Genomic DNA, 14795 nt, shown 5'->3' on the forward strand with positions numbered 1-14795 from the left:
TCTGTATCTTGACAATGTTGTACATGAATATACTCCCTCCGTTCCATAATAAGTTAATTGTTGGATTTTGGCACTCATGTTAAGAAAAAAAAGCAAAGACATAAATTTATCAATGTTTTTCCATTTTTACCCTCTTCAAAAAGTAAAGACACATGATACATCACTCCCAATGCACATTTAATGGAGGGTAAATTTGAAAAAAAAATTCAACATTTACCTTGAATTGTAAACCATTCACTTATTTTGAAACGCTAAAATTGCTTCAACAATTCACTTATTGTGAAACGGAGGGAGTACTATGGAAAGCTCTTGGAACCTGGATTTAATAGTAAAGCTAGTTAATGTACAAGTCATAAACAAACCAGTGTCCCTTTTCTAATGTGTAGCAACCCTACATTATGCCACTACTCATTCTTCTCGATTTGAATGTAATCCAGAAGTACTTCGACAATTCAAAGGCAACGAAAAAAGTATAAGTAATTACACATGATTCAAGTTTGAATCAAATGAAATATCAAAAGTTTAGACTTGCTTGGAGATTGAAATACCAAGTACTCAAAATGCAAACAGCATGCTTGCTACTTTTTAACACAATAAAGAAGTTGAAGGATACAAATAGTCACACATCTTTTATGGTGCTAAATCAGTTAAAGCCATACAGGAAATACAAATTTCAATTGCAGCAAATTGATACCAAAAAAAAAGTCATGAAGTGGAGAAGTAATTGTATCTGGAAATTGGAAGGCAGAGAGAGGGCACCAAAGAATGTGTTAGAAGTCGGTCAGAAATAAAGCAAGCCACAAGCAAAAAGAAAACAAGAACACACACAGATTTACGTGAAAATTCTTGCGGGAAAAACCACGGGCAGAGGCAGAGGAGGTTTCACTATGAAAGGAGAGGAGTACAATGTGGAGCGATGTACTTTCTGAATAATTCAAAACTGATCCACTAATTGCACTTATATAGTATGTGCGTACAAATAAGTCCTAGGCCCAAAACATAAAGGTCCCGATCCCTATGCTACCACTACAGACTCCATTGAAAATTACAAACATGCGTCGCACCGCGAAACTTTCAGGGTCATACCAACAAAATTCGAGTCACAACCCTAACAGCATATGAGCAGGGCCAGGGGCGGATCTGTGGTATTCGGTGGCGGTTCCCGGGAATCCCCACCCGCTACCGTAAGGCTTATAATTATATTAGAAAAATTTTCAATGGGTTTAAATATTAATAGATAGGAACATATAACAAAATAATGGGATAGCTTAGTGCTAAGAGGGGCATTCTTGAGATGCATGCCATGTTTCTTTTGGTCATGAGTTCGAACCTTTGTGGAGTTTTTTTTTTTTATTTAATTTTTTTCAGCCTTATTTATTTTTTTGAAAACTCACAAATTTGAAATCTTGAATCCACCTCTGAGTAGGGCTGCTGGTTAAAAGTTAGTTAAAACCACAAATCAGCACGGATTGACTTAAAAGTACTTTTAAGCTGAAAATCTGATGCTGTTATTTATACATTTTTAAAAATAAAACAAAAATCTCAAACAAATGAACGCTTATCTCAAAAATAAAAAAGGTAAAGTTAAAATATTTAAATCTGCACACTAGACTGCATATATTGAAAGGCAAGAGTTTTTATCTGCCTGTAAACTATTTGAAATAGCCTAGATTTACCTTCTGTTACAAATTTAGGGTCACCTCTATACAATGTCATAAAAAATATACTAGAGCAAAATCCTTTCGTCTTTGAGGGTGGTATACAAGATTTCTTCTCATCTCATCAGCCTAAGATGAACCCGGACACGGTCATATGCTGGTGGGATGAAATAGTCGAGGTACACGAGAAGCCAGTACCAAGAAACACAAGTTTAGTGCCAAGCAAAGTTTTTTTTTTTTAAAAAAAGAACTAAAAGAAATGGCTCATGAAAGCAGGCGAAATGAGTAAAAAACAGCTCATATTGTTTTGCCATCTTCAAAACTTTTCGTAACAGTAGAAATCAAGTTACTGCACTAAAATAAACAAGCATGTTCTATTTGTCTGATAATGAGCTTTAAACATAAAACAGAACAGTCACAAACACCAACAAAGAACCGCTGGTAAGTGATACAGAAGTAAATAGAAAGCTCTCATTTTTTGAGAATGGTAACAACAAATATAACTCTCTCATTGTTGTCCAATTTCAGCTTTTTTCTTCTGCCAGAGTCTATCAAGAGCACTATCGGCATCTCCCTGCAAAAAGTGCTTTCAAGTTATTTGAACTAGAAGACAATGATGAATGTCGAATGCAAACTAGATAAACCACCACAAAAGATCCCAAGTTAATCCAGCAAAGAAAAACCATATAATCATATGACCAAATCATAGCGCTAAGAACACAAGTGAAAGAAGCATTTCTTTCTGTAAAAAGTTTTTGTCAAGGGTTAACAATAAGCTCGCTGAATGCCAGCCACCAATATAAGCAAAGAGCTAATACTGCTTTAGAAAATGCCAAAGCTAGTTATCACTGCTAATTTTTTCAGTTTCTCAGAAAGAAGAATCGGACCAAAAAACAGCTAAAGACGTACTGCCAGTATATTGTGCAAGATGTATTAGCCTCATAGGTACTCACACCTCAGGCCAATGAGCCATGTAAACAGAAAACATTTCACCCCCACGAGAGATGATATGTCGTGCATTTTAAAAATTGACTAGGCATAATCAATAGGTCAATCTTAAAAAAATCCAAGAAATTCAATATCTAAAAGCCACAGAAAACAAACTGTTTGGATGACTCAGAACAATCCGAAGGTAAAGTTCCTTTAACATGATATTCAGAAGTAACAAAGAATATTACCTGGGCACGAATAAATCCACAAAGAGCAAAAGTGGTGAACTGGCCAGAGTATCGACCAAACTCATCCAAATGCCCAACATTGAGCTGGACAGATGCATGGTCCTTGGAAGTGATCAGCCTGTTCGTGGCAGAGCTGCGTCCAAATATAGTACACGTTAATTATCTAGGACAACCTAATATGCATTAAATAGATAAAGAGTGCCAACTGAATCTAATCCGATTAAGATGTAAGAAATACATACCACTTCCTAGGGATGTAAAGGTCCATGTTTTGTCCCTCCTCGTTTTGCATCTTGACAGAGCTTTACACGAATAGACTTTAGAAGTGGAAAGCTTCTGGATTTAAGAGGGAAAACAAATTAAAAATCATGTCTCTCACAGAACAACGTCTCTTTATCATGAGTAGTGAGCCTACATTAAACCACTCACACTTCCATAATAGGTTGCAATCCAAAAGTATTTCAAGGGGCAGAGCCACATTAGCTAAAGCTGCTTCATCGGATAATTTTGTTATATGTGTGGGGAAAAATATCAGAAAAACGAAAAAAAAGCCTTTCTTGCAATGCAAGTCCAGCTCTCACGGTCAAGCTCTTAAAATGTTTGAAAATATCATGGGTTCGATTCTCAGTAGCTACATGTGTATGTGTGTGTCTCTTTAGAAAGTTCCGAGTGTGACAAGGCTTCGAGCATCAGTAGTTGCTTTAATAGTTTTGTGCCTCACATACTATAAAAAAGCAAGGAGACAATCAGGATTGACCTGTTGACTTCTTAGATGTGGAGACAAATAAAACAAGAGGCCAAATATCGGTTTGGTTTATTTAAAAAGAAATATATAATGTCAGCACTTCTGGAACGTAATTATTTCATCAACCTTCAGACCCTAACTCTGAAAAAAAAAAAATAGTTATTCTCTGCAGTTTGCAACTTTGGAGCTTTGGTGTGCTGCTTGCTATTCTTCCTATTGTAATCTTGATTAAAACTGATTTCCGAAATCTAATGAATGATTAGTTTTGATTGGTTATTTTTGTTTTTTACAAGTATTAACGTATTTTGTTGAGAAGAGTTACGATAACGTGCTTTATTATGTCGTTTTGTATATAATGATGTCATAGTGAATTCTTTGTGTATTTATTTCTTTATATGTGGACACTGCCTGCAACACCCCCAAAGTATTTCGACAATTTCAAAGGCATCCAAAAAAGTAAAACTAATTAAACCTCGACCACCCAACTCCTCACTGATACAATTCTGAATCAAATGAAATATACAAAGTTGTCTTAATAACGAAAAGATAACCTCCTCATTTTCAAATTTGAACAATGTAACATGATCATATATTGGGATGGAAGCAGGAGTTTTGCCATTTATCTTCACAAACAAAATTCCAAACTAGTCACTTATTTTGTTTTTCAGGGGAGGTAGGGGTAGACCGACAAAATATTGGAGGGAGGTCATTAAACATGACATGGAGCAGCTTCAGCTTACCGAGGACATAAAATTAGGTAGCAAGGTGTGGAGGAAATGGATTATGGTAGAAAGATAGTAGGAACGAGTGCGTCAGTGCTAGTAGGTACGAGGACTTTGTTATCCGTGTTAGTAGCTATAGTACTAGTACTATTTCAGAATGTTATATCATTTGTTGTATTACTTAATGAATCGTGTCTAAGGTATTATTGGGTGTAGTAATTTCAATTGTATCTTGTCCTTTACTATTCCTTTCTAGGTTTAAATCTCAGCAGAAACAAAATCACTACGTGATTTCTTCCTAATCAGTCCCAGCCTTAGTCGAGGAGTGCGCAAACTGGGTCGGACACCACGATTATCAAACAAATACTATTTCCAATTCCAGCAAAAAGTTTAATTACACAAACATAAAATTACCTATCTAAAAGATTAAAGAGACAACAAGGAATTCGATATACGCTACAACATTGACATGATGCATGATGATATAAAGCAAGGAAATTAGGAGAGAAGGAGATTGTACCTGCAAGACAAACAGAGAAGGAGCCAAAGAAAATGCTTACTGGAGAACAACGCCGCTGCTACTAAAAAGGTTTATAGCAGAAACCCTAAATAAGTATGGATTGACTTAAATAACCCTACTTGTTTTGCGTTATTACCAAACTACTTTGACCCATCCGACCCGCATCAATTAGGAAAGACCCGTGAGGAATTTCCTGTTTTGGCTTCGTTACTTTTTACCACTTGTTTTGGCACGAATTTTGATTAAAATTTTAGTAATATATTTTTTTTTTGTTATATTAAAATGTAAAATATTACAAATTATAGAATTTTTCATATAATTTTAAGTATTTAAATTTCAATATATAAGCAATATTTGTACTAATCTTAGCAGTCCCCCTAACACTTTGTTTGGATGGTGGTTTGTCATGGTTTCATAATGTACCGTCCAGTATGGTATGTACTGTATAGTACAATATAATGTTTGGGTGGACTGTATTGTTCACGGTTGTTTAATAACAGTTTTATCGTTTGATTTGATGGTATGGTACTGTATCATAATGAGTAGTGTACTAAAATGCCCCTAATTATTATAAATTTTAAACTCATCAATAATTGTTAATAAAATAATTTTCTTTCTACAAATTTATCACAAATCATGCCTTGTAAATATATTAAATTGTTAAATTCATGAAAATTTTAATAAAATTAAAACTTAACATTTATGAAATAAACATGTAAACTACGACATAAAAGTAGAGAGTGAAAGAAAAAGAATGTTAAAATAGTCGATATGGCTTAGTCCTGGACCACTTGATTTAAGATATGACTCGATTTCTTTTCTTAAAACTAGACAATCAGACTTGTCCAAAAATTCCGAACAAAAGCACAGAAAATAGTCGATATGGCTTGATACCATGCAAATAGAAACAAAAGGGGGCCAGATGCTCTTTCCTAGTGAGTAAAGAAGAGGAAGAAAATAAGCCATGCTGAAAAGATTTTGACATTTTCAGTAATTGGCACAAGACGCTTGAGCAGAAAAAACTTAAAAATAAAAATATATATTGAGTTGGAAGTAATACAGGGTAAAGCGTAAAATATGATTAGATAATATTAAGTAAGAGTATAATTGGAAAAAGAAACAAGAAAATCATAGGATACCACCAAATTGGTGGTTGTAAATTGAGGGATTTCATAGTTATCAAACCATAAAAAGAAACCATATCATACCATGCCTTTTTAAAAAATAGAAAATACATAAAGACCCCCCTGATGTTGGCCGACTTTTTCAAACAGACACCTAAACTGTACTTTCGTCCTATTAGCCCACGAATCTTACTTAAATCATTGCAAATACATCATTTTGATCTTCTGCGTGTATACACGCGCTTGTTTTGCGTGAAAGTCTCAAAATTGACTTTTATTGACCAATTAAAAGTTGTCATGTGTAAATAATTTGATATATAATTTATCTTCTTTTTTAAAAAAATTAATATTTATTTACTTTTTAAAATTATCCCATACTCCCTCCCCCCCCCCCACCCCCCACCCACTATTGTCTTCTTCCCTATTGACACTTTCTTCTCCATCATCATAACTCAACAACAACAACATCAATTAGAGCAACAACATCATCATCATCACCATAACTCTCTTTCTCCTCAATCCTCTCAATCATCGCCATAACTCTACCATCACCATGTTTACTTTCTTCAATTTCAAATTCTTATTTTTTTTTTTTACATTTTGAACATTTTTATAAAACCCAATAAATATCCTCTTAGAAGAACTATAAAGCTTCATTTTAATGAAGTTTTGAACTCATCATTACACAATCAACAAACACATATATCAATACAAAATTAGGAAGCAATACAAAATTAACATAAACACGAAATTAGAATCAAAGAAAAATGGAGAAATCACCAACTGGATGGGGGATGGGGGTGGAGAAAAGCTGCTGGACGGGAATGGGAAAGGAGATGTTGGACGGGGTGGGGGTGGGGTGATAATTAAAATAAAAAGGAAAATTTTATTGAAAAATATAAATAAAATATAAAATTAAATTATTTAACACGTGACAGCATCTGATTGGTGCGTGCATTCACTTTCTTTTCCGTGACTGGAATTCAGTGAAAAATGGTGCATTTACAATGAATTAAGGAAGAATCGTGGGGTAATAGGTCGAAAGTAAAGTTTAAGTGTCTTTTGAAAAACTCAGACAAGATCAGGGGGTCTTTATGTACTTTCTCTTTAAAAAATAATCAAAACAAATATGGTTCTCTGGCTAACCATATCATACCATACCATGACAAACCACCATCCAAACAGGCACTAAGGGACAATCAGCGCAGCCTGGTGTTTTGTATGATGTATAACGCTAAGCACTATTATTATTATTAATGAATCATCTTGTAACAAAAAAAAAAGTATTTAAATTTCAATTCTAAAATATTGAATTATTCTAATTCAATTTAGCTCTGAAGATCAAGTTGACTCTCGAAAACGAATTGCGACAAATAAAAAGAAACGATGAGAATAAGTTATAATTCATAACACAATGAATCCTGATACTTTGTTCAGAGATATTACGTATTGTTCCATAATGTATAGTATTTGTATTGTGTTGTATTACATTGTAGTGTATTATTTTTTAAAAACACAATATTTAGATAGATTATATTATTTTTCATCATTATATATGTCACACATCAATAATTTAAAAAAGCAAAACTAAAGCAAGACAAGATGTCATGTGTCAAGCTATTAAAATAGCCACGTGGCAAATTTTAAGACAATATTTGGTAATGTGGTAATAAAAAATTTAAATTAAAAAGCATTAGCAAGTTTTAAACTTTCAGCAAATAGTAACTTTCAACAAATTTAAAAATTAATCTTAAGTCTAAAAATCAATAACTTTAAAAAAAATGCATTAAATTTAAAAAAGAAACGTGTCTCATTATCTTTCAACAAGGTTAAATACAATAAATTTAAAATAGAAGCGTGCCTCACTATCTTTCAGCAAGTTTTTAAATAATTTTTTAACTCATATAATCCTCAACTAAAAAGATATTTTAAATAGATAACAATTTAAATTTTTACTGATTATAACTATCTCAATAATTTTAAAATTTTAATTTTATCTCAACTTTCTTAGTGAATATCATAACTTAATTTGAATTTGAATTTAAATTTAAAATAATCTTATCCCAACTTCTTATCATTATCTCTCTGTAATTCAAAAACTATCCTATTACTATAAAATCTCATATCTATGAATTTCAAATTCAGAAACCAAAAAAGAAAACACTATCTAATATCTATCAAAAATATGTCTGCTAAAATTGACTCTATACATGAGATATCAAATACTAAGATGCAATGAAATTTGAAGGTTCGTATAGTCTGTTTGTGCAGATATCAGAACATGAAAATCCCAACAAGATACTACCATTAGAAATGCTTTTATCGGATAACAAGGTATACATACTTCACTGTCTATTTTTTCTTAATGATGTGAGTAATTTCGAGCATGAATTCATACTTAAAAAGTAAAAAAGTCGTGAATTAGACATGTTTGTGTTTAGCTGGTTAAAGTACATGAGAGAAAAAGGTATAGTATAACTCTTGAGTAAAAATTTCACAAGTACGCTATTTGGATATCAATAACTAACGTTTACATATTTCTGATTGAAGTTTAAATAAAAATGGCTGAATCAACCATATGAAAAAAATAATTAATTGAATTTCAGTATTATGTGCATAAATTTTATCCATTAATCCTAACTTTAGATACGGCGAAATTTAAATTGAATTCAAAATAAATAAACTTCATTATTTTTATTCTACTGCTTTTAATATAATTTCAATTGTGGATAATTTGGTTATAGGGTGATTGAATTCAGGCATCTATTAGAGCCTCCGTTATTCCTAAGTTCAAATTAGAAATAAAAGAATTGGAGTTATATTCTATGAAAAATTTCATTGTTGTATCAAACAAGTCAAAAAGTCAAGATCAATGATCACAAAATGAAGTTGATGTTCACTCATAGAGCAAATATACAAAAAAAAAAAACAGTTAATCCATGCTTTGATCTGACTTTATTTAAGTTTTGTCCATTTGAACATTTGATAAATCAAGTTGATATCGATGAGACCAATAATTATCCTTTACACAAACTTTTTAATTTAAATGTTTTGCCACTTATATGTCATACTAAATATTTTTTTTTCAATTTTGATAGATATCATAGGAGAAATTGTTGCTTATGGACCTGCTTAAGAATACAAACAAGATGATAAGTTCAGTGTTTTTATGAATGTGGAACTTCGGATTTATGAGTAAGATTGCATGAATGATTATAATCATTGATATATTTTAAGTTGCCTCCTTTTTTATTTGATTAAATTATGTATTTTTATGTAGGAACAACATGATTAAAGCTACTTTCTGGCGAAATTCGTTGAACAAATTCGTCCGCACTTGAACGAATCTACCGATAAGTCTGTCATACTCATTGTGGTTATGCAACTCATAAAGGCTCACAAGTTTAAAGGTTTTCAACTAATGATGTACATTTGAAAATTTTATTTAAAGTCTATATCTATCTGAATTTGATTATATATATACGCAAATGTAGAAAAATTCTCTGTACATAATTTTTGGACTGCTTCAAAATTATCAATTAATCCTGAACTGCCTGAAGTTGCTGATTTTATTTTTAGGTTTATATATACTCCTACATCCTTCATTTATAATTTTTTAATAACCTAGAGAATTTGTTGTATGATAGATATTTTAACAAACTTCAATACATGTAGAATGAAAGATGTGAGAGGAGATAAATCTGAGAGAATTAGTCAACTGTTCTCTTAACATAGCTATTTTGTTTCGGATGAGTTGACTTCTGGAGCGATTGAAGTTAAAACTATAAAGCAGTTAATTGAGTGCATGGACGTGAGTAACACTATTTCATTTATTTAAATATTAAATTATAGTGTGACAAGTGAATACTTTTTTTTAACTATGCTACTTTAATAAATATAGGAAAGGAGCTTCTACGTTGCTACAACCATATTGCATATAGATCTTGATAAAAAATGGTCATACCTGAACTACAAGAATTGCAGTAGGAAGATTGATGATATTGGTAGTAAATTTTACTGCAAAACATGTGAAAGCTTTGAGCGTTCTGCGATTCAAAGGATCTATAAAAATCATGATTAAATCAAATTGTAATTATAAAAAATAAAAAAAAATTCTCAAACATGCCTTGTAGGTATAAATTATTCTTGAAAGTAACAAATTTTACGGAGACTGGCTTTATTACTTTTTTTCTTTGGGATTAACATGTGATAAAACTCATTGGAAGACTGTCACTGAATTAGTGAAAGAATTACTTGAGGTAAAAGATAATAAAATCATATTTGAATCTATTTGTTTTACCTCTTCTAATAATACCACTATTTATTTTAGAATGTTGGTGTATCTTCATATCCATTGAAGTTGGATAACATTTTGGATAGAGAAGTCATGTTTAAAGTGGCCGTCAAGAAAGACAACATAAACCAACATGATAAGGTTTACACAGTTCTTAAATTTAGTGATGATAAGAATCTCATCAAGCAGTATCGTCTCTCTCCGAGTGAAGAAACATGCACCGCATGTATACATTACTTTCAAACAAATTGAATTTGTCGGTTTATGTTAAAATAGATTAACTTAGAATATAGATTGTTGTTGATATTATTATTTTTATTTCATAGTATCCAGAATTCAATCATGAACAACTCACACCTAGAGACAATGATTTAACAGTGATTTCGACATACACTTATATGTATGAATGTGTGTGTGTGTGTATATATATATATATATATATATATATATATATATATATATATATAATTTGTTAAAGTTCATAAAGATACCTGATTTTGATGATCTTTTTTTAACTGAAATTTTAGGATTCTGTAGCTTAAAATAAAGTGAACTCTACTTCAAATACCCTTGCAAAGAGAAGTGGACCCGAGAGTCAATTGTCTGTGGTAGACGTTGATGAAGATCCCAGTGTACAACTCTCCAGTAGTAAGAAAAAAAAGGTCATAAAAAGGAGAAAATAACATTAGTCGGATCATTTAGGAGAATTGAATAAGCTACATTTAGTGGGATGCCACCTTTTCTATTTTCAACATTTATCTTTATCATGAACAAGATGTTTTGATAAATTTTCAACAATTTATTAGTAATTTTAAGAGTCTTTAATCGTATTTTAATTTGTTTTGACCTCTCAGTGTCTGTGAAGTACAACTTTATTCTTTAACATTTGACAAAATATTTAGTTGATAAAGTGGATCGCACTCTATCCGAGGCTAAAGTGTTTTACTACGTATAGAGATATTTTCTAGATCGTAAAATATACCTGAATATTATTATACAACAGATATTACTCGGGCACGACAAAGTTCAAGAGGCCATTTGTCTTGAACTTCAAATTCATCACACAACATGTAAATTTGTTGAAGTGTATCTTTAAATATGCATAGTTGTTGAAAATTACATAATGACAGTATGTGTGAGCACCTTTTTATGAAATGGCAAACAGAATGCTTCTTTTACAGATAACAGACACAAATATTACTCTAACTTTAGGTTAAGAAACTCAATTTACACATCATTTTTTGAACATGTTATCTATCTTCCTTCAAATAAAAGCCTTCTAAAAAATTACAAAATTAATCTTATTCAATTTTTATAATATGTTACACAAATATAAACAGAAGTTTCAAAAATCAAGATTTTACCTGTACCAAATATACAAATATCTCCAGCGTCAGTTTCAGCCTTACTCAGGCATTGTGTAGGGATTGGAGATCATATTTCATGACAATCCATAAAATCTGCAAAAACTATTAAATATTTTTAACATTATCCTTAATGAAAGATCGTGATACAATTTTTTTGTTGTAAATTGTGACAGATAAATAAGAATTCGAGATTAACTTAATTCAGAGATGAAAAGGAATAGCAGGGAAATATAACTATATGCACTAGTACACATGCTACATGAATGTTGATGTGCCATAATTAAAAAAAATAAAGGCAGGAGAACTGTGTAATAACTAATAAAGAAACATTATTGAACACTTAAAGAACAACTTACAGTTGCAAATTCTTTAGCATGAATAGATCAGCAAGAATGAACAGTCTCTAGCTCCTCATACTCGCTAGATGTGAACTAACTATTGTACTGTCCCTGATCAAATAACAATTTAGGAAAAGGGAATGTGTGATCAACATCAATATAAAGGTAAATTAACCCTATCCTCAGAATGATTCAAGGGACAAAAATAAGAAGCAAAATCATAGTGAAGCGAATTTTTCTCACTTGATCAATTGCAATAAGAACAGGCATGTCCTTCACAAAGGATAATTCTTTCCTCAGACGAAGTAGCACACCAACAACAACGTGAGTGGAATTAAGGCTGACCTGAACCAGGTCAAGCAATGTATAATCTTCTGATATTTGTACCATATCACCACCCTTCATCCATCCAACACCGGCTCTTTCTCCCAGTAGAATAGGCTTTATAAATATAGTATGGTCACTAAATTTTACAGCAGTTATTAGTGATTTAAGCATCTAAGAGAATACCTCTACTTTCAGGAAAGAATTCGATTTTGCATCAGCTATTATAACATTCATGAGAAACAGATAGCATAAAAGAAAAAGATATATTAACAATCATGTACAAACACTAACAGTATGAACAAATGCATGGTTCTTTTTCATTTTGTGGGAGTAATAAATGAACATGCTAGAGGTCTAGAGAGTTACAGTAGAGTGTACCTTGTGAACGAGCTTTGAAACTTCTTTATGTTGAGCTCAGGCATCGCGTCATCCTTGCTATAACAACTGCATTGTGTAGTGGCAATATTGATTGCAATCCTCCCAGCTCTGATGGAATTCTACTAAAAATAATAACGTAAATATATTAAAAATAATAATAATAAATTAAATTGACAAAGAAAAGAGTGAAAGCACAAATGCCTAATTAAACAAACATGTCTCAATTTCATAGCAGTCCATTCAAATATAAGAAATTGAAACAAAATATAACAAATACAATATATAAATATAGTAAAAATAAAGTGAAATATACAATATATAATATAAAAATATCTATCATAATAATTTGGATTATCAATATTTAATTGAATTGAGATGTGTGCGATATATTTATTTCAACATCTTCCTAATTGAATTTTTTTAATTTCAACATTACAAATTAGAGTAAATAGTTTGAAACTAAAAGAGAGTTCAGAGGTAGTAAACTTTAGATTGTTATCTTGAATAAATATCTTGGTTAAAGATGGATATTGTCAGTGAAAAATATAGGAATAATATAAAGACTGAAAAATAATTTCTAATAAAACTAAAAGATAATTTATTTTACATGTATAATGTATAACAAAAAATAAGAGCGACTGTCTCAACTTTCTCTCAGCCTTTTTCTCTCTCTTCTCTCAACAAACTAACTTTAGTAAATGCTCATATGAAATTCAAATTTTGAAGCACATACAGATGGAAAATCAGACAACACAATTAGCGAGACTAAATAGAAGAATCCTACGAAATAAAAAAGGGCTAAATACTCATCGAAACAAATAGTTATTTATATTGATTAGAATCGCATTAATTAAAATTTTCAAGTTATTCCTTCTTTTTTTATCTTATTTTTGAAACAATGTTATTTTCTCTATAGAGAATATTGACCCCATATATGACAAAGTAAATGTAATCGAACAACAAGAAAGACTTTCCCTGCCTCTATGTGATATTTCAAATGGTTAGTTTTAATATATATAATATTTTTATATTTTTTATATCATTATACCCATATAATATACTTACCATAATTTAACACGTCCAGGAACAGTACCCTAATTGAGAAATAAGAGGTGTTTCCTAAGCGATAATGTTAATGAACTGAGAAAACAAAAGAATGTATGTAATACCCCATATTTGTCTTAGCTCAATTCAGCCCATAGTGCATGTACAAGGGGCTTAGAACCTGAAAATTCAACTAAGTGTTGAAGACTTAATTTTATTTTTGACCTCTTAACTTTGTTGATTTTTAAAGTGACCTTCCCGATTCTGATACGTAAGTATTTGAGTTGATTCACATTCAGGGGTGTAAGTAGCATGTCTCAGATAAGTTATGGATTTTTTAGATGAGGTTTGGACCATGTTTGGATTTCCAAAACAGCAAGTCACCGCGATTGTGGCGCTGTAACACCCTGTATTTTGGGCTAGAACGAAAACCATCATTTCTACGTGTAGATGTTCCAAAAGTCATAAATCCTATGTATATTTGGTATGTTAATCAATATGCAGTGTGGGAACCTATTTGAGCATGAATTAAGATCATAGAGATCCCCTAACTCAAGGTCAAGTTGAAAGCTTTTCTATCGTTCGAGTTTTAGTGAGCTTCGAAACTTGAGTCAAATTCAATCGAACATAACTCCTTGTATATGATGAACTGGGTGGCCTACTATATATCAAATGAAAGCTATTCCACTTATCTTTCCAACGATACTAATTTTTCCTAAATGCGATATCAAAGCAAAAGGTTATGCCTATTTTACTCCAGCATGTCAGCCTGGAAAACTGAGTGACGATATTTCTGATAACTTATCACGTCTGTGATGACTTATCAGCAAATGTCGTCAGCCTTAGGTAGAAATCTATAAATTACATCCCCAAGTGATGACATTTGTGACGACTTATCACAAGTCTGACGGCTTATCACAAAATATCGTCAGGCTTCAGAAACCCATAAAATCCAACTCCCAAGTGAAGACATTTGTGATGACTTATCACAAGTCTGACGGCTTATCACAAATATCGTAGTCGAGATTTTCAGCAATAGGGAAGCGGTTTAGTAAGGATGTTTTGGACCTTCACCTCCCATGACCTAAATAATCAAAATC

At 31.6% G+C, this 14795-nt stretch overlaps 1 protein-coding gene across 2 annotated transcripts; it reads right to left on the reverse strand.

The window, feature by feature from the left end:
• Positions 1-1940: 1940 nt before the first annotated feature.
• On the reverse strand, positions 1941-4976 carry LOC107867418 (40S ribosomal protein S21). Of its 2 annotated transcripts, none has more exons than XM_016713647.2 (4): positions 4824-4976; positions 3079-3172; positions 2837-2969; positions 1941-2232 (listed from the first exon to the last, which is right to left on the reverse strand). In XM_016713647.2, the coding sequence occupies exons 2-4, from the start codon at positions 3126-3128 to the stop codon at positions 2167-2169; spliced, it is 249 nt and encodes an 82-aa protein (XP_016569133.1). In that variant the 5' UTR covers positions 3129-3172; positions 4824-4976; the 3' UTR covers positions 1941-2166. The 2 variants fall into 2 exon arrangements, with proteins under 2 accessions (XP_016569133.1, XP_016569134.1); XM_016713648.2 differs by having other exon boundaries at positions 3079-3169; positions 4824-4920.
• Positions 4977-14795: the final 9819 nt, after the last annotated feature.

This window comes from Capsicum annuum, chromosome 4 (assembly GCF_002878395.1).
Source record: "Capsicum annuum cultivar UCD-10X-F1 chromosome 4, UCD10Xv1.1, whole genome shotgun sequence".
Classification (NCBI taxonomy): domain Eukaryota; kingdom Viridiplantae; phylum Streptophyta; class Magnoliopsida; order Solanales; family Solanaceae; genus Capsicum; species Capsicum annuum.